Source organism: Dasypus novemcinctus, unplaced genomic scaffold, assembly GCF_030445035.2.
Source record: "Dasypus novemcinctus isolate mDasNov1 unplaced genomic scaffold, mDasNov1.1.hap2 scaffold_174, whole genome shotgun sequence".
Classification (NCBI taxonomy): Eukaryota; Metazoa; Chordata; class Mammalia; order Cingulata; family Dasypodidae; genus Dasypus; species Dasypus novemcinctus.
In genome coordinates this window covers 537,599-560,713 of record NW_026688162.1, presented here as the reverse complement: position 1 = coordinate 560,713, position 23,115 = coordinate 537,599, and the positions used below count along the sequence as shown (strand labels likewise).

General features: G+C 64.6%; 1 protein-coding gene across 2 annotated transcripts; it reads right to left on the bottom strand.

Annotated features, from left to right (window-relative positions):
* Positions 1–6,385: 6,385 nt before the first annotated feature.
* RAB8A (RAB8A, member RAS oncogene family) lies at positions 6,386–19,838 on the bottom strand. Of its 2 annotated transcripts, none has more exons than XM_058292625.1 (8): positions 19,655–19,838; positions 16,201–16,261; positions 14,019–14,079; positions 10,613–10,690; positions 9,126–9,215; positions 8,896–8,961; positions 7,867–7,917; positions 6,386–7,031 (listed from the first exon to the last, which is right to left on the bottom strand). In XM_058292625.1, the coding sequence occupies exons 1-8, from the start codon at positions 19,821–19,823 to the stop codon at positions 6,942–6,944; spliced, it is 666 nt and encodes a 221-aa protein (XP_058148608.1). In that variant the 5' UTR covers positions 19,824–19,838; the 3' UTR covers positions 6,386–6,941. The 2 variants fall into 2 exon arrangements, with proteins under 2 accessions (XP_058148608.1, XP_058148607.1); XM_058292624.1 differs by having other exon boundaries at positions 6,386–7,035; positions 7,870–7,917.
* Positions 19,839–23,115: the final 3,277 nt, after the last annotated feature.

The following is a 23,115-nucleotide window of genomic DNA, read 5'->3' as shown; positions in this document are numbered from 1 at the left end:
CAATGAATGTGCCACGATGATGAAGGAGGGGGTTGGTGTGGGAGGAGTGGGGGGTGGGGTATGTGGGAACCTCCCACATTTTTTAAGGTAACATTTTTTGTGATCTACGTACCTTTAAAAAAAGGTCCATTTTTTAAAATGGATCTTAAAAGAATAAAAATTCAAAAATAAAAAGGAAAAAAATAAACTAAGAGCTGTTCGTGAATAGGGCGCTTGCCCTTTTCCCTTTCTGGTTCAGAAATAAACTTTTTGGGGGCCCTACGGAGGTCTGGGGCCCGCGGTGCACCGCCCCCCTCTCAAAACCTGCCCGCAGAGCACATGGGCAGAAAACCACTTCCTCCCCGGCCCTGGGGGCAGAAACGGCCCACTTCCTCTCGGCTGGGCTGGGAGCCTTCCGGAGAGCCGAGCTGGGCTGGATGGTGCCCCCCTGCCCCCCGCCCGCCGTGCAGCGGGGTACCCCACCCCTGCTCCTCGGGTTGGGGGGCCTGGGGGTCGAGGAAGGCCGGGCAGGAGACCCTGGCCTGGGCTGTGTGGCCCCGAGTGATCCCCTTGGCCTCTCTGATCCCAGCCTGGGTGGTGAGGGGTGAACTCCGATGAGGGCGGGGCCCAGAAGTGCCCAAGAGACGGGGGTCTCGTTTGCATGACTCCCTGGAGACCCCAGCATGCTCCCTGCCTGGGGGGTGTGGTCTCCCCAAAATGTCCTCCCCTCGTTCCGCCTTGGGGACCCCCGTCCTGAGGCCTGAGAACAGACACGTGGTCCCAAGAGGAAGGAAGCTCCCCTAGCGGGGGGGGGGGGGCATCCTCCAACACCAGCCGGTCCCTGGGGGGGCAGGTGGGATCTGACAGGGTCGGGCTCTCCCCGGGGGCCTCAGCTGGTGGTGGGGGTCATGGCTCCACGTGGGGTTGCCCCCAGGGCTGGTGGCATGATGGGGTCCCCATCCTGGGACAGGCTGGGGCTGCAGGTGTGGGGCGTAGGGATGTCTTACGATGCTTTCATCCATCATCCATCCATCCGTCCATCATCCATCCATCCGTCCATCATCCATCCATCCGTCCATCCATCATCCATCCATCTGTCCATCCATCATCTGTCCATCCATCCACCCCCATCTATCCATCCATCCATCCATCATCCATCCATCCACCATCCATCCATCCATCCATCCATCCATCCATCCATCATCCATCCATTCATCTATTCATCCATCTAGTCATCCATCCATCCATTCATCTATCCATCCATTTAGCCAGCCAGCCATCATCCATCCATCATCCAGGCATCTGTCCATCCATCCATCCATTCATCCATTTATTCACCCATCCACCATCCATCCATCAATCTGTTCATACATCTATCCACCCATCCATCTATCCATCCATCCACCATCCACCCACCCATCCATCCATCCACCATCCATCCATCCATCCTTCAATTCATCCATGCATCCATCCAGTCATCCATCCATCCATCCACCATTCATCCATCCATCTGTCCATCCATCCACCATCCATCCACCATCCATCCATCCACCATCCATCCATTCATCCATCCATCCACTATCCATCCATTCATCCATCCATCCACCATTCATCCATCCACCATCCACCATCCACCATCCACCCATCCACCATCCATCCATGCATGCATGCATCCATCCATCCATCCACCATCCATCCATCCATCCTTCAATTCATCCATGCATCCATCCATTCATCCATCCATTCATCCACCATTCATCCATCCATCTGTCCATCCATCCATCCACCATCCATCCACCATCCATCCATCCACCATCCATCCATTCATCCATCCATCCACCATCCATCCATTCATCCATCCATCCACCATTCATCCATCCACCATCCACCCATCCACCATCCATCCATGCATGCATGCATCCATCAATTCATCCATCCACCCATCCATCTATCCATCCACCATCCATCTGTCCATCCATCCATACACCATCCATCCACCATCAATCCACCATCTATCCATGCATGCATGCATCCATCAATTCATTCATCCATCCATCCATCCATCCACCATCCATCCATCTATTCATTATCTATTCATCCACCCACCATCCATCCATATACCGTCCATCCACTATCCACCCATCCATTATCTATTCATCCATCCATCCATTCATCCATCCAGCCATCACCCATCCACCCATTCATTCATCAATCCATCCATCCATTCATCCATTCGTCTACCCATCCATCCACCATCCATCCATCCACTCCACAAACACTGGCCGAGCCCCCTGTGTGCCGAGCACCACATCAGATGCCGGGGACGAAGGAGAAGCCCAGATGGACGCGGTCCCTGCCCCGCTCAAGCCCACATCCGTGGGGAGATGGGCAAGGTACACGGCTCACGTGCGGGAAGGGCAGGTGAAAGAGGGGACGGCCACGGCCGAGGAAGCAACTTGGGGGTGGGGGGGTCTGGAACAGTTTGAGACTGTACCCCAGAAAACCACTCCTCGGGGTGTGGCCCTATGGTGGGGGACCTTGGGATGAGGCTGCTGCTTTGAAGGCGTGGCCCAGGGCAGGTCCTGATCTTCCTACTGAGTCCTTTATAAATGGGACTAGCGAGAGCCACACAGGAGAGAGGAGCCGCGGAAGCAAGACGTTGGAGGCGATGCGACCCGGGGGGGAGAGCCCACCAGACGCCTCTGTGTGCCTTGCCCCAGGGCAGAGGCGTCCAGGCTCACCGGCGGCCAGTCTTCCAGGGAGAGAGCCTTGCCTGATGGTGCCTCAGTGTGGACATTTTTCTCGGCCTCGGAACCGTCAACTTGTACTCCAATAAATTCCCACTGTACGAGCCACCCCATTTCTGGTAAACTGCATCCTGGCAGCCCAGCGGACCCAAACATCGTGGCAACCTAGACGTCCAACGGCTGACAAATGTATACACAATACGCCACCTGGCTGTGGAATATTACGCAGCCGTGACAAGGAATGGCTTTCTGGCTCAGGTGACATGGGTGAGCCTTGAAAACATTATGCTGAGTCAAAGAAGCGAGACACAAAGGGACAGCTCTGGCACGAGGCCATTTGTAGGTAGAGATGGTAGATTAATGGGTCCCAGGGCTGGGAGGTCACGGGGGCAATTGTGTGACTGTGTGACTCAGTAGTGGTTTCCCTCCACAGGGCTCTTCTGCCCCTTCTATCTGAACCCATGGTTCGTACTAGAGTTGGTAGGTGGACGTCCAGGAGACTTAAATCTTCGGTCCATCCATGGGCCAGCTGGGCCCTGAATCTCAACAGAGCTGCAACACCTCCTCTCCAGGTCATTGGACTCACCCAGGACAACCAACAAGGAGGTGATGAGGGGCAACAACCATCGCATGGAACAGAGAGTGTACAACCGCAAGCAAGATCGCTCCATCCATCTGCCCTGTGGGATCACAGCCCCCTCTCACTTAGAGGTGGAGTGGGCCTCACCATCCCAGAATCCTCAGGACGGGGGAATGGGCAATGGGCTAGAACAGACTTATGGTTATTCTACTATAGACTTATTGTGATTCTAGCAATGCAAGAACTTTAATCAATGATACGGAGGCAGTGGCCTGCAGAGATCCTGAGGGTAGGGAGAGGGAAAAATAGGTGTAATACAGGGGCATTTCGGGGGCATTGGAATTGTCCTGAATGACATTGCAATGACAGATACAGTCCATTATCTTGTCGTAACTTGCAAAATCGGGTGGGAGAGAGTGTAAACTACAATGTAGACTGTAATCCACACTTAGTGGCCGTCTCCAAAATTGTAACGAATGTACCAAGTATGTGGTTAATGTGGGAAAGCAGGAGGGGTTGGGAGTGGGGCGTATGGGAATCTCCTACACTTTTAATGTAACAGTTATGTAATTTAAGTATCTTTAAAAAAAAAAATTAAAAAAATAAAGCAGCCCGTGGTGGTGATTGCACAAGTCTTTATGTAACTGAGTCCCGGCGCCGGCTGTATGGATGTTGTACAAAGTTGCCGCAAACACCGGATCAGCAAATACTTTTGCGGGGAAATACGGGATGAGGCTCTTGCCAGCCTCTGGTCCCATTTTTGTCAACCGAACGATCCATCACCTTGTGTGTGTTTCTGTTCACAGACACCCACTATAATGCGTATTGTGGCCTCATCCACAGGGAGCTCACGGCCAGCGGCACTGGAACGCACACCTGGACGCTGAGCTAAGGCACGCGTTTTCTCCGTACGGCGCCTCGCAGCCTTTTTGTGCTTAAGAATCCTCGAAGGTGCTTCGGCACTGTGTCCAGGGGGCTGTTTTCAAACAAACTGCCAAGAAATGGCACAAAAATGTGGAAATCGTGGCACCGAATAGAGCAGGAGTAGGACACTTTGTTTTCAGTATGAGAGCAGAGGTAAGAAGGCTGAGCGTCGCCTCCTTTGGACTCAGCTGGGGTTGAACTTACATTTTCCACCGCTCTGTGCTTGTCTGTAAATGGCTGTGCAGGTGCCACGAGCATCAATTTTGGGGGTGCAAATAAACTTCAGCGAGTAGGCAAATTTGCCAATACAGGGTCTTTGAATAACCAGGAGAGGCTATACGGCACACTGGTGCCTTGTACTTTAAACGGGCAGACTCTGGCACGTGAAATATTTCTAGAGCTTTGCCAAAAAAAAAAAAAAAGGACGAAACAAGCCAAGGTGTCATCTTAGTCTGAGGGGACAAAAGGCCGGGAGCCAGGTCCCTGCCCACCGCCCCATCAAAGCCTGCAGACACCAGAAGAATCGGTGAGTGAAGACTGCTTTTCTTGGACACTGAACAAATGTTCCGTGCGTTGATGTTACAGGATGATAATATCAGGCAAAAAAACCCACAACGGCCCGTTATGCTAAGTGAAAGAAATCAGACACAAAGTGGTACCTAGTGTATGATTCCATTTATACAAAATGTAAATATAAATCCATGTCTAGAGAGAGCATTAGACTCGTGGTTCTGGAAGGCTGGGGAAGGCCTGTGCAGGGGTGTGGGGTTTTTCTTTTTGGAGTAATGAGTTGTTCTCATCTTTTTCGCACAACACTGGGATTATCACAAAAGCCACTGATGGGACACTTGGGATGGAGTGTGCGGTATGTGGATGTATCTCAATAAAACTGCTGAAAAAAGAAGCCTAGGAGTACTGAGAAGGGGCATTAAAGGGGTAAAGCTGTTTTGTTGTCTGCTGGCAATTGCTATTATACTGGAATAATGAAAATGCTCTAGTAACGATGGAAGTGATGGATGGCACAAGATACCGCCGACTGGACACTTCGGCTGGCTTGTATGCTTTATTAATATGTCTCAAGAAAACGGACTGAAAAAAACAAAAGAGAAAAATTGGTGACCGAGCAAGAAGTGGGATATAAGGTGGGACTGAATTCAGAAATTCCCGCCGACTTGGTCGGGGGTAACTGGGTGGACGTTTGGGGCAAATGTCCAAGCCACGTGCTATTTCTAGTGCCCTGCTAGGGACACGATGTGTGAGACAGAGGTGAGGCCCTGGGGCAGGAGGCACTGACGACGACGATGAGGTGACGGTGTAGAGAGTATGGATGGCAGGAAATACCCTGGAGCTTAGTTTCTAGAATCGGTGTTACCGACACCTGCTACTAAATCCACGCTGGGCGGCTCTCCTTACCGGGCGCACTCCTTGCGCGTGGGGCTCCCCTACGCGGGGACACCCCTGCGTGGCAGGGCACTCCTTGCACGCATCAGCACTGCGCATGGGCCAGCTGCACACGGGTCAAGGAGGCCCGGGGTTTGAACCCTGGACCTCCCGTGTGGTAGGCGGACGCCCTGACCACTGGGCCACGTCCGCGTCCCTGATGTCTTTCTTTGGGGAGCCCTGGCAGTAGGATGGCGGGGCCGAGGCGCGTCCCCCGGCGCCTTAGGCTGGCCGATCAGGGCTGAGGCAGCCGGGGGGAAAAGCAGGGGGCCCCGGGGCTCAGGAGTGGGCCGGGGGCTGACGGTGTTTTGCGTCCCTGCCGGGGGGGTCGCATGCGTCCTGCGGCCCCCGCTGGGCTGGGGCTCTGGGGGATCGCCGAGGCCGGGGGGTCCCCGCGGGAGCCGGCCTGGGTGCCCGGGGGTAGGGGTGCCAGCTCTGGGAGGGGCGCGCCGCGCGTGGCGTGGCCGTCATCAGGGACCCCGGGAGGAGCCCTGGGGCGTGGCGGGACGCAGGCGGGGTCGTCAGCGGCGCTGGGGTGGGCGCCCCGTTTCCAGCGGAGGGCGCAGAGCCGGGCGGGGCCGGGCACCTTGCTCCCGGAGGTTCTCCTGCCCGTGAGGCCGCCGTGGCTTGGAGGCCACCCCCGGCCTTGGTCGATCCCCGCCGCGCCCCGCCCCCCCCCCCCCCCCGGGAGAAAGGGGGCGCGGGAGGCGGGGGCTTTGAAATGAGCTTTAATCCGTTGAGTCCCTTAAGTGCATCGACAGATGTAAACAGAGCGGTTGGAGAGCCCGGGGGCGGGGGCTATTGCTGGTGGGCTGGTTTCGGGTCCCGCGCCCGGGACGGCGCCCCGGGGTCCGCGCCGCGCGCTTGGTCCCGGGCCCGGCTCTGCCGCGGGGAGCCGGGGGCGGGGTCCCTGGGCGGCGCCGGGGGGGGAGGCCGGGGAGGGGAGGCCACTGTGGTGCAAGGTGGGGGCCGGCCGCCCCCCTCCCGGCCGTGGCGCGGGGGCCCTGGCCGCGGGCTTCCCTTTGGTCTGGTTCGGAAGGGGGGGCTGGGGACGGGGGAGGCCGGCGCCGCGCGTCCGGCGCCTCGGCCTAAGGCAGCTGTGGCCCCGGGGCCCCTGGACCCCCCGCGGGGGCGGGCGGGCTTCCGGGGGGCGCCCGGGGGAAAGAGCAGGTTCTTAACTTATTCCGTCTCCGGGGGCGAGGGGGCCGAGGGCGACGGAAGTGGACAGTTCGGCTCGGGGGCGCGGCGGCCCCGGCGGGCGAGGGGCGCGCTCACAGGAGCGCGCAGCGGAAGAAGCTCCTCTTGGGCTGGTCCTGCGTGATCCTGACGCCCTGGCTGCTGCCCTGCGGGCTGTTGCCTTCCTGCGTGACGGGGGGCCGGGTCAGCGCCGCCCCTCCCGCCCCCCGCGCCCGTCCACGCGCCCGTCCGCCGGCGACCTCCCGCCCCGTGGGTTCACCGCCCGAGAAGGGGCCGGGGCGTGCGCGTCTCCGGGGCGGGGGGCCCTTCTGTCCCACACCAACTGACCGCGGGCGCAGGGACCGCGCCCCCGGCAGGCCCGGGCGCCCCCGCGCAGACCCTCGTGCCGCCGCCCTCCGTGCGCGACGAGGCGCCAGCAGCGGCTCCCCGCGGCGGCACGGGGGCGGGCGGGGGACAGGGCGCTCGGCCACCTGCGCTCTCCCACCCCGCCGGGCGCTGACTGCGCGGGAGAGCAGAGCCCCGGGCGCGGCGCTGACGCTGGGAGGGCCTCCTGCTCGCCGGCCCCGCAGGCTGTCGGCCCGTCTGCCTGTCACTGCGCTCTCGGGGCCTGTCTGTCTGTCTGTGGCCGTGCTCCTGGGGCCCCTCCGTCTGTCTGTCTGTCTGCCGCTGTGCTCCCGGGACCCATCTGTCTGTGTATGGCTGTGCTCACGGAGTCCGTCTGTCTGTTGCTGTGCTCTGGGTCCGCGTGTCTGTCCATCCGTCGCCGCGCTCCCGGGGCCTGTCTGTCCTTGTGCTCCCCAGCCCCGTCCATTTGTCCGTCCGTCTCCGTTCTCCTGGGGCCACCCGTCCCTCCAGCCATTGCTGAGCTCCCGGGCCGTCTGCCCGTTCGCCCCTCTGCATCGCTGCGCTCCTGCCACCCCCTTTTCCCGCGCGCGCGCCCTCCCCGGAGGCCCTGGCGCCCTGGCCGCCCCCGGCAGGCCCCGGGAGTCGCGCACTCACCAGTTTTTTGTCCATTTTCGCTTTGATGTCCCTCGCGAGCGTGAAAAACGCCTGAAGGGACAAGCGGGTGGTGAGCGGCGGGGGCGGGCGGGGCTGGGGCGTGGGGGGGCCGAGCTCGGGCCCCGGAGCCCGCCCCCAGCGTCAACCTGCCCTGCGCGGGCGCCTGGGGGCACCGGGGACCCCCGGGTGCTGCCTCCCGAGCCCTGCGTGGGCGCCTGGGGGCACCGGGGACCCCCGGGTGCTGCCTCCCGAGCCCTGCGTGGGCGCCTGGGGGCACCGGGGACCCCCGGGTGCTGCCTCCCGAGCCCTGCGTGGGCGCCTGGGGGCACCGGGGACCCCCGGGTGCTGCCTCCTGAGCCCTGCGTGGGCGCCTGGGGGCACCGGGGACCCCCGGGTGCTGCCTCCCGAGCCCTGCGCGGCCGCTAAGGACCCCGGGGACCCCCGGGCGCCGCCGGCACTGGGGGCTACCGGGCGGCCGCCCCACCCTCCCGACGGCCCGGGTCAGAGGTGAGGGCCGGGGGGGCTGGCCGGGCGGGCGCCGGGGCGCGGTGTGGCACGGCGGCCCCGCCCCCACGCAGCCCCCTCCGCTCTGTCGGCTTACAAAGCCCACGCCTGGCCCCGGCGCCGCGCCTGGGGGTGTGGATCAGCCTCGGGGGCTTCTGGTTTGGCGGCTGGGGCAGGACCCCAACGGATAACCCCGTGACGGGGAACGGAGCTCTGCCGCGGGGGCTGGCTCGGGGGCCGGGGGTGACGGAGGCGCCCTTGGGGGCGGGGGCCATTTGGCTTGGGCCCTGACGGCTGAAGAGGAGTCCTGAAGGCTTGGAAGCGGGCGCGGCACGGGCGGCCGGGGTGGCGAGGGGCAGGCGAGGCCCGGGCAGGGGGGTGGGTGGCAGACGCCTCGCCCAGCCTCGCCCGTCACTGACCGTCAGCAAGGGTCTGGGCGGGGCTGGGCCGGCCTCGCCCCGGGGCAGGCCCCCGGGCCTCGCGGCCTCGGTTTCCCCGCCTGCGCCCCCCGGGGCCCCGGCTCACGTTCTCCACGTTGATGTTGGCCTTGGCGCTGGTCTCCATGAACTTGATCCCGTAGTCCAGGGCCAGCTGCGAGGGCGGGAGGCGCACGTCAGCCCCGGGCCCGTGGGGGCTGGACGCCGCGCAGACACCCCGGGGGCTCAGGCAGGGGGCGCTCCCGGGGACACCAGCACCCGCGCCAGCCCGCCCGGCCTCGGGGCCTCGCCGTGGCACCCCGGCTGCGCGGCGCCCACCTTCTCGCCCCGCTCCTTGGACACTTGTCTTTTGTCGTTGACGTCGCACTTGTTCCCCAGGATCATCTTCTCGACGTCGGCCGAGGCGTGCTGCGGGGAGGGGGCGGGCGGGTCAGGCCGCACGGCCGGGGCCCTGCTGGGGCCCTGCCTGGAGCGTGCCTTCTGGAACGTTCCGCCCGCTGGCACGTCTCTGTGGACCGCGCCCGCCGGGCCTGGCCTGTTGGGGACCTCTGCCCGCTGCCTGGGCTCTCGGTGGCCCCGGCTCCCCGACGGCTCCTGTGCTAGCGCGTGGCTGCAGGGGTGGCGGCCCGGCCCAGGGCGCGGGGCGCGCGGCCGCCTGTCCAGCCTCTCCCAGCTCTGGACCCCACCCGCCCGCGGGCAGGGGTGGCCCCCCGGCTCGCGCCCCGCTCTGCCGGAGCCCAAAGTACGCCCGGCGCGCCTTCCCCTCCAGACCCGAGGGCGCGGCGTTCCGGAATCCTCTGTCTCCAGAAGGGACTGGAAGTTCAGAGAGGGCACGAGCCGACGGAGCCCAGGGTGGGGGGCACAGGCACGCGGGGTACTGGAGCTGGGTGCGCGGGGGTGCTGGAGCTGGGCGTGGGGGGGTGCTGGAGCTGGGCGCGGGGGTGCTGGAGCTGGGCGCGCGGGGGTGCTGAAGCTGGGCGTGGGGGGGTGCTGGAGCTGGGCGCGGGGGTGCTGGAGCTGGGCGCGGGGGGGTGCTGAGCTGGGCGCGGGGGGGTGCTGGAGCTGGGCTGGGCGGTGCTGGAGCTGGGCGCGGGGGGGGGGGGGGCGCGGGCACCCGGGGGGTGCTGGAGCTGGGCGGGGCGGTGCTGGAGCTGGGCACGGGGGGGGGGCGCGGGCGCCGGGGGGGTGCTGGAGCTGGGCGCGGGGGGGCGCGGGCGCGCGGGGGGGTGCTGGAGCTGGGCGCGGGGGTGCTGGAGCTGGGCGCGGGGGGGTGCTGAGCTGGGCGCGGGGGGGTGCTGGAGCTGGGCTGGGCGGTGCTGGAGCTGGGCGCGGGGGGGGGGGGGCGCGGGCACCCGGGGGGTGCTGGAGCTGGGCGGGGCGGTGCTGGAGCTGGGCACGGGGGGGGGGGCGCGGGCGCCGGGGGGGTGCTGGAGCTGGGCGCGGGGGGGCGCGGGCGCGCGGGGGGTTGCTGGAGCTGGGCGCGGGGGGGGGTGCTGGAGCTGGGCGTGGGGGGGTGCTGGAGCTGGGTGCGGGGGGGGGTGCTGGAGCTGGGCGCGGGGGGGGGGGGTGCTGGAGCTGGGCGCGGGGGGGGGGGTGCTGGAGCTGGGCGCGGGGGGGTGCTGAGCTGGGCGCCGGGGGGCGCGGGCGCGCGGGGGGGTGCTGGAGCTGGGCGCGGGGGGGTGCTGAGCTCGGCGCGGGGGTGCTGGAGCCGGGCGCCGGGGGGGCGCGGGCGCTCGGGGGACCGGAGCTCCGCGCCCGGGCTGGGTCCCGCCCCGCCCCGCCGCGCCGCGCCCCGGGGGCCTCACCTCCTCGATGTTGCGGATCCAGTTGCGGATGTTGTCGAAGGACTTCTCGTTGGTGATGTCGTACACCAGCATGATGCCCTGGGGGACACGCGCTCTGGGCCGCGCCGTCGGGGGCGCGCCCGCCGCCTAGGAGCCCGCCCCCAGCTCCGGGGCCTGCCCAGGGGACCCGCCTCCCGCCCGCGCCCACCGCACCGGCCGCCTCTCCCCGACCTCGCCGGGCCTGCCCTGCGCGCCTGCTGTGTGCAACCGCCCTAAGTGCCTGCCTGAGCGCCTGCTGTGTGCAACCGCCCTAAGTGCCTGCCTGAGCGCCTGCTGTGTGCAACCGCCCTAAGTGCCTGCCTGAGCGCCTGCTGTGTGCAACCGCCCTAAGTGCCTGCCTGAGCGCCTGCTGTGTGCAACCGCCCTAAGTGCCTGCCTGAGCGCCTGCTGTGTGCAACCGCCCTAAGTGCCTGCCTGAGCGCCTGCTGTGTGCGCCTGCCCTAAGTGCCTGCCTGAGCGCCTGCTGTGTGCGCCTGCTCTAAGTGCCTGCCTGAGCGCCTGCAGTGTGCAACCGCCCTAAGTGCCTGCCTGAGCGCCTGCTGTGTGCAACCGCCCTAAGTGCCTGCCTGAGCGCCTGCTGTGTGCGCCTGCCCTAAGTGCCTGCCTGAGCGCCTGCTGTGTGCAACCGCCCTAAGTGCCTGCCTGAGCGCCTGCTGTGTGCAACCGCCCTAAGTGCCTGCCTGAGCGCCTGCCCTAAGTGCCTGCCCTGCGCGCCTGCTGCGTGCAACCGCCCTAAGTGCCTGCCTGAGCGCCTGCTGTGTGCAACCGCCCTAAGTGCCTGCCTGAGCGCCTGCTGTGTGCAACCGCCCTAAGTGCCTGCCTGAGCGCCTGCTGTGTGCAACCGCCCTAAGTGCCTGCCTGAGCGCCTGCTGTGTGCAACCGCCCTAAGTGCCTGCCTGAGCGCCTGCTGTGTGCCTGCAGTGTGCGCCTGCTCTAAGTGCCTGCCTGAGCGCCTGCTGTGTGCGCCTGCCCTAAGTGCCTGCCCTGAGCCTGAGCGCCTGCTGTGTGCACCTGCCCTAAGTGCCTGCCCTGCGCGCCTGCTGCGTGCGCCTGCCCTGAGCGCCTGCTGTGTGCGCCTGCCCTGCGCGCCTGCCCTAAGTGCCTGTCCTGAGCGCCTGCTGCGTGCGCCTGCCCTAAGTGCCTGCCCTGAGCGCCTGCTGTGTGCCTGCAGTGTGCGCCCTAAGTGCCTGCTGTGTGCGCCTGCTCTAAGTGCCTGCCCTGAGCGCCTGCTGCATGCGCCTGCCCTAAGTGCCTGCCCTGAGCGCCTGCTGCGTGCGCCTGCCCTGAGCGCCTGCTGTGTGCGCCTGCTCTAAGTGCCTGCCCTGAGCGCCTGCTGCGTGCGCCTGCCCTGAGCGCCTGCTGCGTGCGCCTGCCCTGAGCGCCTGCTGTGTGTGCCTGCCCTAAGTGCCTGCCTGAGCGCCTGCTGTGTGCACCTGCAGTGTGCGCCTGCTCTAAGTGCCTGCCCTGGGTGCCTGCAGTGTGCACCTACCTGCCCTAAGTGCCTGCCCTGAGTGCCTGCTGTGTGCCTGCAGTGTGCGCCTGCTCTAAGTGCCTGCCCTGAGCGCCTGCTGTGTGCACCTACCATGTGCTCCAGCTCTTAGCACCTGCTCTGAGGACCTGTTTTGTGGGCCTACTGTGTGCACCTGCCCTGAGCACCTACTGCGTGCTCCTTCTATACATGCCTACTGTGTGCTCCTGATCTGGGCACCTGCTATGCACACCTGCCCTGAGCACCTACTGTATGTGCTTGCCCTGAGTGGCTGCCGTGTGCCTGCTGTATGTACCTGTACTATGCACTTAACGTAGGCGTCTGCCATATGTGCCTGCTGTGTGCTCCTGATCTGGGCACCTGCTGTGTGCACCTGCACTGAGTGCCTGTTGTGTGCACCTGCCGAGTGTCTGCTGTATGCCTACTAGGTACACCTGCCCTGAGCACCTGCTGTGTGCACCTGCCCTGAGCGCCTGCTGTGTGCCTGCTGTGTGTGCCTGCCCTGAGCGCCGCCCTAAGTGTCTGATGTTGTGCGCCAGCTGTGTGCTTGCTCTAAGTGCCTGTGTGCACCTGCCCTGAGTGCCTGCTGTGTGCCTACCATGTGCACCTGCCCTCAGCGCCTGCTGTGGGCCTGCCCTGAGCACCTGCTGTGTGCGCCCGCCGAGTGCCTACTATGTGCTCCTACCCTGACCGCTTGCTGTGTGTGTATGCTGTGTGCCTGCCCTGAGCGCCTGTGCGCCTGCTGCGTGCGCCTGCCCTGAGTGCCTACTATGTGCTCCTGCCCTGAGCACCTGCTGTGTGCCTGCCGTGTGTGCCTGCTCTGAGCGCCTGCTGTGTGCCTGCTGTGCCTGCCATGTGTGACTGCTGAGTGCCTGCTGAGCACCTGCTGTGTGCGCTTTCTGAGCACTTGCCGTGTGCGCCTGCCCTGAGCGCCTGCTGTGTGCGCCTGCTGTGTGTGACTGCTGAGCGCCTGCTGAGCACCTGCTGTGTGCGCCTACTGTGTGCCTGCCCTGAGCGCCTGCTGTGTGCGCCTGCTGTGTGTGACTGCTGAGCACCTGCTGAGCACCTGCCGTGTGCACCAGGCACCTGGGGGAGGCTCACTGGGCCCGCGCAGGCCCTGGGAGTTGGGGACTCGGCCCCCTGCCCACGGGCATACGGGCAAACGAGTGGCATGGCCAGCTGGGAGCCCTGTGTGGCCCGCCCCCCACGTGGCCCCTGGCAACCCCACCTGGGTGAGATGGGCTCTGGGCTCAGGCCTGGGCTGCGCCGAGGCCCCGCGGTTTCCCAGCCTTCATGTGAGTGCCTGGGGTGGCCGGGCCCACCGCAGCCACCGCTGTGCCGTGAGCCCGACCCCGCGTCCCCCCATCCTGACGGCCGCCCTGCGGGGGACGGCCCGTGGCCCAGCCTCGTAGGAGGGAAACTGAGGCTCAGAGCTTCCAGCCTGGGCTGGGCCCCAGGTGCCCAACCCCGGGCCTGCCCTTGAGAGCCTCTGTGGGCGCAGGAGGGTCTGCAGCACGGGACCCTCGCAGGGGCCACCAGGCACCTGGCTGGCGGTGGGGACACCCAGAGAGGGACGGGGCCTGCCTGAGGCCACACAGCCAGACGCTCCCAGCCCCGCATGGCACCGACAGCCCGGCGGGGGACGAGCGCCCACGCGGCTCAAGGATGGGGGCTGGAGAATGGCCGGGGCGGCCGGAGCTGGAGGTGGGAGGATGCGGCTACCCCTCGCACGCCCGGTGCCCTGAATTCCTGGCTGCACGACGCCCTCTGTGCTAGTGGCCTCGCTTGGGAGAGCTGCTGAGGCCCGCCCCTCCTGCTGAGACGCGGGGGCTCACAGCGCAAGGGGGCGCGGCCCCCAGGGGGGGCGGTGGCTCTTACCATGGCGCCCCGGTAGTAGGCCGTCGTGATGGTCCGAAAGCGCTCCTGCCCGGCCGTGTCCCTGTGCGCGAGAAGGGGCGGGTGAGACGCAGCGTGGGGGCCAGCGCAGGAGGGCGGGCGGTGCTGGGCGGTGCTGCCTGGTGCCCACGGGCCTCACCCCACCCTGCCCTGGGGGACGAGGCCCGGGGAGCCGCCCCTGCCATGGGCGAGAGGCTGGAGGAGCCACCCCTGCCCCAGAGGACGAGGCCTGGCCAAGCCGCCCCTGCCCTGGAGGATGAGGCCAGAGGAGCCGCCCCTGCCCCGGAGGACGAGGCCCAGGAGCCGCCCCTGCCGTGGGGGAGAGGCCGGAGGAGCCGCCCCTGCCCCAGAGGATGAGGCCTGGCCTAGCTGCCCCTGCCTTGGAGGACGAGGCCCAGGAGCTGCCCCTGCTCTGGGGGACGAGGCCGGAGGAGCCGCCCCTGCCCTGGGGAATGAGGCCTGGGGAGCTGCCCCTGCCTGAAGGACGAGGCCTGGCCCAGCCACCCCTGCCTGGAGGACGAGGCCTGGGGAGCTGCCCCTGCCCTGGAGGATGAGGCCTGAGCCCCTGCCCTGGGGGACGAGGCCGGAGGAGCCACCCCTGCCTGGTGGATGAGGCCAGAGGAGCCGCCCCTGCCCTGGAGGATGAGGCCAGAGGAGCTGCCCCTGCCCTGGAGGACGAGGCTGGAGGAGCCGCCCCTGCCCTGGGGGACGAGGCCAGAGGAGCCGCCCCTGCCCCAGAGGACGAGGCTGGAGGATGAGGCCAGAGGAGCTGCCCCTGTCTTGGAGGACGAGGCCCAGGAGCCGCCCCTGCCCTGGGGGACAAGGCCCGAGGAGCCGCCCCTGACATGGGGGAGAGGCCGGAGGAGCCACCCCTGCCCCAGAGGACGAGGCCTGGCCTAGCCGCGCCTGCCCCAGAGGACGAGGCCCAGGAGCTGCCCCTGCCCTGGGGGACGAGGCCGGAGGAGCCGCCCCTGCCCTGGGGGGCGAGGCCTGCCCCAGGCGCCCTGCCCTGGGGCCCACCCTGCGGGCATGAAGCGGGGCGGCACACAACACTGGCCCTCGCAGCGTCTCGTCTTCTGCAGCTCTGCCGCTGGGAACTGCCCGCAGCGCCCGGGGTCACCGGGAAGGGGAAGTTGGACGGTGATATTTGTGAAAAGCCAGGGCTACGGGAGCGGGAAGGGAACACGAGCCCCCGGTGCTGGGACTTGCCAGCGTGGGCGGGCGCGGGCGGCTTGGGGGGTGCCGGACGCGCGCCGTCTTGGGTCAGCCTCTGTGCTGGCGGGGAGCGAAGCCCGCGGGGCTGAGGCCGGGCAGCGGCGGGTACACGCGCGGCCCCTCCTGGGACCCTCTGCGGGCGTGGATGCCCCCGCAGCGCAGCCAGCGCCCTCCCTGCATGCCAGGGACCCCACGCGCCCCGCTCCAGTGGCGGGCTGAGCTCCCAGGACCCCGAGTGGGCGACGATGGAAACGAGGGCAGCCGGCGCCTTCACGGCCGTGCTCCCGCTCCGGGGCAGAGCTGTTCCGGCTTTGCTCGGAAGTCGGGAGGGTGCGGGAAAGGAAAACGAAACCGCCGCCCGCCTGCACGGTGCCACTTTGGACCCGGGCGGAGGCTGCGGGACACGGCCCGTCGGGAGGCGGCGGGGGGTGGCCACGGCTGAGGACGGGCGCGGCGGCGGGGGGCTCCCTACCCGCGTGGCAGGGCCGACGGGGCGGCTCGGCCGCGGCCGCGCTCGGGGTTCAAGGTCGGCCCACGAGGGCACGGCCAGGTGGGGAGGGCCGGCGCTGCGGCGCACACCCTGCTCCCGGCCCCGGCGCGTGCCTCCACGCGCCCTGTCCCCTCGGCTCGGCTCCACGTGCCGCGGGTTCCGCGTGCGTCCGGTGGACGCAGGGCGTGAGGCCCCCGCACGCCCACGGGGCCCGGCCTTCCCGGTGAACCGGGGGCCCTGGGGGCGCGCTGCTGCACCGGTGAGGGGCGGGGGACAGGGCAAGGCGCCGGGCACGCCTGGGACAGGGCACGCCTGGGTTGGGGCGTGCCTGGGGCAGGGTTGGGTGTGACCGCCGGGAGTTCTGAAGAGGCAGGTCCTGGGACCGTGCCCTGGGGACAAAGGCCGCAACCGGGCAGCGGGGCGGGTGCTGGCTGGGAGCGCAGGGGACGGCGGGCTTACCATATCTGCAGCTTGATCCTCTTGCCATCCAGCTCTATGGTTCTGATTTTAAAGTCGATTCCTGAAAGGAGAGGGAGGGCGGGCGTTGGGCCGAGGCCCGTTTCCCGGGCGGGGGGCTGGCGTCTCTTCCTTGCCGACCCGCGCAGCTCAGGGTCCCCGGGGACAGATGGACGCTCCAGGCGAGGCTGGCAAGTGGGACAGCCGGTGGCCGATCCCAGGAACCCCGGGGCCCCGGCCTTGCCCTCCTCCCGGGGCCCGCCACCCCCCGCCCGCCCGCCAAGCGCGGGGTCCCCGGTGCGCCAAGATGGCCGGGGCCGCACCACGACGCCTCTGCCCGCCTCCTCTCCTCGTCCTCTGGCCGGGGGGAGCCCGGCGGCCTCCTCGCTGCTTGCCCTGCTCCCAGCGCTGCCCCCCGCTGCTCCGCACCCCAAAAAGTACGCCTCATCGTCTCACACCCCTGCTCAAAACCTTCCCGGCGTCCACCAGCGGACGGACGGAGAACCCGGACGGGGTCCCGCTGGAACGTGACGCAGCCGGGCAAAGGCGGGCGGCTCTGGCCCACGCCACGACGTGGCAGGGCCTCGGGGGCACCACGCTGGGTGACGGATGCCACGTGCCATCCCATCCCGTTTAGATGAAACGTGAGCAGTGGAGAAACCCACAGAGCCGGGGTTGCTGCTCGGAGGGATCCGGACAGGGGACGGCTAAAGGGTTGGGGGCTTCTCCGCGGCAAAATGGAAACGCGCTACGATCGTGTGCACGTGAAGGGCCCCTGGGGCTGCGTGCTTGGAAAGGCCGGCCTGACCGGTGCGTGGGTTGTTTCAAAAGCTGCCCCCTGCGCTCAGAAGGGGGTCCGTGCCCCCGCCCCCGGGCTGCGCCCTCGCCCTTCCGAGCACGCGCCTGCCACAGGGCTCGCGTCCCTAGTTGTCCCTCTTCCGGAATATTCTTTCCTTCTACAGCCCCCCACCCGTGTGGCCCCCTCGCTCTCCGTCCTCTTTGCCTGCCTTGTTTTCTTTGGGCCTCTGAGAAGGCCCTGGCTTGATACGTTGGTTTCTTTGCTCCGAGAACCCACGAGGAACCCGCCGGAAGGGCCCGTGGAGGGGGAAGAGTCAGACCCAGCCTGTGCCCCGCGCCAGGGTCGGTTCTAGCCCGTCGAGCCTCACGGGGCCACGGGCCCCGCCGCCTGCTGCTTCCCTCCGCTGCGCCCGGCCTGGTCCACGGCCGGTGGCGGCGGCGAGGCGGCTGCAGGAAAGGGCGTCCGAGGAGGCGGTGGGGAGACAGAGCTCAGCTGCCAGGAGCAGATTCCAGGAGCCACGGGGCCAAGTTCACTCCACGAGCGATCGATGGGGCTTATGGGAAGAGGCTTTGGCAGGAAGCGCACAGCCGCTCACTTCTGGACCGATCGAGAAAACCCAGGGGTACGGGCGTGTGCCAGGCTGCAAACCGCCTCTCCGTGTGCAGTCGGATTTCGGGGCTTGGGAGCCCGCTGTGGGCTCTTCGGACGACTTTCTCCACTTCCTGGCAGGGCTGGACGGGCATCTAGGAAATCACGATGGCAGCGCGCCGCTCTCTACTTCTCCCAGGTTTTGTGAGCGCGCCAAGTTTATGGAGGCGGCGCCAGCTGTATGAATTAAGAGTTGTGACTTCAAAGAAACAGCGTTCAGCTTTCCTGGGGAGACAGAGCGCTGCGGCAAGGCCATGACGGGGATGGGAAGAAAATGGGGGTCTGGGGAGCAAGGCCGGGCTCGACTCCCACCTCTGCCTTCCGAGCCGTGTCCTCGCCTGCGCCTGCGGGGCTGCCTCCTCGGAGCCCTCAAAGTGCTGGATGGGGTTTTCCGGCCAAAGATTTCAAAACCGAATGAGCGACCCAAGTCTAGAATTGACCTCACCGGCCCGCGGGATGAGCGAGAAGTTCCTGAGGCTAGAAAGGCGAGGGGCTGAGCTCGAGCTACAGGGGGCCGGTAGTTGAGGCCCCTTCCTGAACGGAGGGGAGGCAGGAGCTTTCCCAAGCGCTGACCTTGGTGGGAAGGAGGGGAGAGGGTTCTTCTGTGCCCACGGGGACGCTGGCACCACAGGAGCCCTTCTGCTTCTCTAGGTGGCCTCTCTTAGTTCAGAGAGACGTTCAGCTCCTCAATTCCCAGGCACTGGCCCAGGTCAGAGCCCTCCCTTTATTTGGAAGAGGCGGAGGGTCTCCTCCAAGGTCAGTTATGGCAGCTTCTGGTCCAAGGTGCCTTCCTTTATACCTGGCACCTGACTTGATTTACAAAGCACAGGCTCCAGGAGGAGAATAAAGGCAGGGCGAGCATCCTTGCCGTGGGGTTCCAGTGGCTCGGCTTAGAGGGCTAGAGCAAAGCCACCCCTCTGAGTTATCTTCATGTAGAATCAACCCCCAGCTCTGAAGAGGCCGCAGGGGCTCCCGGGCCACTCCGCTCGGTGGGCGATCCGGCCGGGGGGTCGACCTTCCCCGAAGTGGTGCTTCTGGGGTGCAGAGAGCCCTCAGCTCCGCTTGGGTGCACGGCAGGGCTGGGCTCGACCACAGCGTGGGCTGGCTCTGCGGGCAGAGCGCTTCTGCAAAGCGACAACCGGTGTCCTGGGCCGCGCAATAGGGAAGTCCACCCTGCCCGTGGCGGGGCCGCTTCTAGTTTCTCACCGAGCGTTTTTTTTTTTAATCTGACATCGACTGGAGGATGACAGGTCCCGAGGGTGGGCGGCTGTCACCCACCCACGCCGCCGCCCCCAAATGGGAAGGAAGGCAGGGCAGGGAAAGGCTCCCGAATGCCTCTCGCTGTCCCTTCTAGAGAAAAAGTCACCCGTGGGGGGTGTGGGTCGGGGTCCTGGCTCCGAGGTGGGACAGCTGGGTTTGTCCTTGGAGCTGCGTGCTGGCGTGTCCCTGCGACGGCTAGGCCTCAGGTATTGGAGTCTGGCACACCTGCGTTCCAGCCCTATCCCTGCCACCTGCAGACCGGGTGACCTCGGGCCAGTCCCTTCTCCGCCCCGGGGCCGCCAATTACTCTTCTGCGACGCAGAATCCTGCGCAGGGCGTGGGGATGCCCAGAAAGCGCCTGGCGCAGGATGAAGGCTCGAGGAGGCCACCTGTCGCCGTCTGGTCACCTTGCCATGCCTCAGTTTCCACTCCTGCAAGATGCCACCTCCTCTCCCCGCCAAGAACGGCCTGCAGGGCTGCTGCACGGACGACGGGCACCGGGACCCCAGCCCCGGCCAGTCCCTCCTGGACGCCAAGGCGGAGGGTCGCGGCCTCAGTTTCCCCATTTGCAAAATGGGCCCGCGGGCCCCCGGGAAGCGCCCGACCGGCGGCGCAGACGGCTGCCCTTGGCCCCCCAGGCCCCCCGGCCCCTGTCGGGCCCCTCGGCCGTCCCCGCCCGCAGCCCCAGCCCCGCGGGGGGCGCGCCCGGCCCGGGCCTCCGGGGTCCTCGCCGCCCCCCGGCCCCGTTACCTATGGTGGAGATGAAGGTGGAGTTGAAGGCGTCCTCGGAGAAGCGGAACAGGACACAGGTCTTCCCCACCCCCGAGTCCCCGATCAGCAGCAGCTTGAACAGGTAATCGTAGGTCTTCGCCATATTACACTCTGGCCCCGACGGGAAGTGCGGCCAGCTCCTCGCCATTGGCCGTCGGCCCCGTCCGTCAGCGCCAAGCCCGCCCCTCATTGGCTGCCGGCCAGCTGCGCGTCACCGCAGCGACGCCCGCCCCCGCGCCCGGGCAGCTGCGCGGAGGCCTGCGGAAGGGGCGAGCGCGGCGCCGAGCCGGAAGCGGCCCGAGAGGCGCCTCCCATTGGCCGGCCCTAGGGCCAGAACGCGCTGCCATTGGCCCGCGGTGAGAGTCGACGGGCTTCAAAAGAACGAGGAGGGGGCGTGACCTCCAGTGGCCACGCCTCCCCGATGGCGCTTCTGGGGCGGCCCCGCCTCCTCAGGGGGAGGTGGGAGGAGCGTGGCCGACGGCCCCGCGCGCCGGCGGCCTGAGGGGGCGGGGCCTGACTGTGCGCACGCGCGCTGCGGAGAGCGTTGGCGCCAGCAGAGGGCGCACGCGCGTGGCGGGTCTCCGGGGTCCGCTCCCAGGGCCCGCGCAGCCTCAGTAGGCGCCGGGCGGAGCGCGGGAAGGAGCGGCCGGCTGGAGGCGGAGCTGTGGGGCGAGCTGAGGAGAAGCTTGAAAGCGGGCGCTCGTCGCTCGCCGCTCGAGACGTGTTCCGGGAGCTTCCCGCCGGCCACAGGACCCACTGAGGGGGACCCGGCCTCCCCCGCCGGCCACAGGACCCACTGAGGGGGACCCCGGCCTCCCCCGCCGGCCACAGGACCCACTGAGGGGGACCCCGGCCTCCCCCGCCGGTCACACAGGACCCACTGAGGGGGACCCGGCCTCCCCTACCTGAGACCTCACAACGGGCTCTGGGACCCAATTAGAGGTCGCGCGGGCCACTTGGCCTGAAGCTCGGGGGGTCTGAGGGGCCTGAGGAGTTAAGGAAAATGATAATCACAGAAGTGGGGGTGGGGTGGGGGGTATATGGGATCCTCCTGTATTTTTTAATGTAATATTTTGTATGAACTGTGTATCTTTAAAGAATGTAAAAAATCTACAAAAATAAAAAAGAAAACACAGGCAGTGTTCAGTGCTGGCAGTGTTCTCCACACTTGATGTACCTTGAGCCCTCACACCAAGCCAAGGAGGAAAATGTTCATTTTTTTGGGGGGGGTGGGGGGGTTTCAAATGTATGCAATGATATTTCAACGTAAGAAAATCAAACAATGTAATAATTTGCATTAACAGGTTGAAAGAAAAACACATGATCACCTCTGTTGATGCAGAAAGGATGTGTGACAAAACACTGCATTCTTTTTTTAATTTTTTAAAAAATTTTATTCATTTTGTAAAAATATTACATTCAAAAAATATACAGCATTCTTTCTTTATAAAAACACTTCAAAAGTTAGGAATGAAGGAGCCTACCTCAACATGACAAAAGGCACATGTGAAAAACCCAGAGCTAAGATCACATTCAATAGTGAAGTTCTAAAAGATCTCCCTCCAAGATCTGGAACAAGACAATGATGCCCATTCTCATCTCTCCTATGTATGATCGTGATAGAATTACTTGCGTTGGACTTAGCCAAGTCAGCTAGCAGGGAGGTGAAGGTAGTCATAGCACCACGCCAAGGAACCGAGAGTGCCTACAACTGCAAGCAGGAAAATTGCACCCGTCAACCATGTGGGATCTAAGCCCCTCTTGATGTAGAGGTGGAGTGGACATCACCATCCCAGGGTCGACAGGATGGAGGAATAAAATAGGGATTAGAGTGGACTTGCTATGTTCTACTGTGGAAATGTTGTGGCTAGTAATGGAAGAAATTGTGGCATTGATGTGGAGAGAGTGGCCATGGTAGTTGCTGAGGGCATGGAGAGGGAAGAAGAGATGTGATGTGAGGGCATTTTCGGGACTTGGAGTTGTCCTAAATGACATTGCGGGGACAGATGCTGGACATTATAGATCCTGCCATAACCCACTGAATGGGCTGGGGGAGAGTGTAAACTACAATGTAAACTATTGTCCATGTAATGCAGCAGTGCTCCAAGATGTTGATTGCTTATACCCGTTTTGTGGTGAGGAAACTGAGGCGAGTGACGAGTCTCCTCAGGCACGAAAGCGTGTGAAGTTGGAAATTTTGGACTTGAAACAGCTTCAGTCTCCCAGCTCTGGATGGCTTTGGCTTCCTGCTTCTCAGAGAAGGTCCAAGCTGCTCATCCCAGGGATAATGCAAGCAGCCTGCTTGGCCTCGCCGCCTGGGGCCACTCTGGGCGCCCTGCGGATTCATCTAAGAATCTTCCAGAAGATGGCCTCGGCCTCCCCTATGGCTGCCTCTGCTCGTGCTTTGCTCATCTAGTTCTGGTCAAGAAGATTGCAACCAGAGCAGCTAACTGCTTTGAAGGCCTCGGCCTCTGTGGTATTTTGAGAATGAACATCACTTTCCCTCTGAAAATGCTCTTTTCCTTGACATGTTCCCCACTTGACTCAGTTGTTCTGTCACCCACGTCTCCGTCTCCCTGAGGGCTGCACCTCAGATCCCATCGCAGTCTTTTTTGGGGGGATCTCTGCGTGAGCCTTCGGTGTTGGTGTTCCCCCTGGTTCTTTCTGTCCTCACTTTCTGGGCCATCTCGTTCACTCCTGTGACTGCCGATGCCTCACCTGAATGATTCTTAGTTCTGTAGCCATAGTCCGGCCACCCCTGCGTGTCCAGCTGCCTTCTGGACATCGCCCTCTGGATCTGTCAAAGATGCTTCCACAACTGAACTCATCATCTTCCACTCAGACTGGCTTGTCCTCAAGTACCTTCTGAGTGAAACCCAAGTCTCGTCGACACCTTCCTCCCATCCTTCTCAATCTAGTTCTTTGGGGCCTTCTGAATAGCTCCTGAAGCCTGTCTCTCCGTTTCCATTGCCCGGCCATGTCCACACACCTCTCCACCATTCTCTTACCTGGCCTCCACTCTACAGGGTTCATTCCAAAACACTTTTTATCTAAGGATCGCTTAAATTTGGTCGGTAATGCCCTCTGCAGGACAAAGTCCAAACCCTTTACCTTAGCGTACACAATTCCCTTCACAATCAGGTCCTTCACCGCACCCTGTGACTCACCCATATTTCAAGGGAGTAGGTACTCGCTGAGCGCTGGGAGAGGTTTAACAAATATTGAACACTTTGGCGAAGTGCTGAGGCATGGGATGACTACAACGGTTTCCAGAGATACAGGAGTGGGGAGGAGGCAGAGAATAGACACGGAAAGAGAAAACATCCCTCTAGTAATGGTAGGGCACTCAGGGCAGGGAATTATACATTATTCATGGAGATTCCCAGCACCTACTCTCTAAACAGGCCGCGGTATTTGGAAAACGTTACGTTTACATGAAG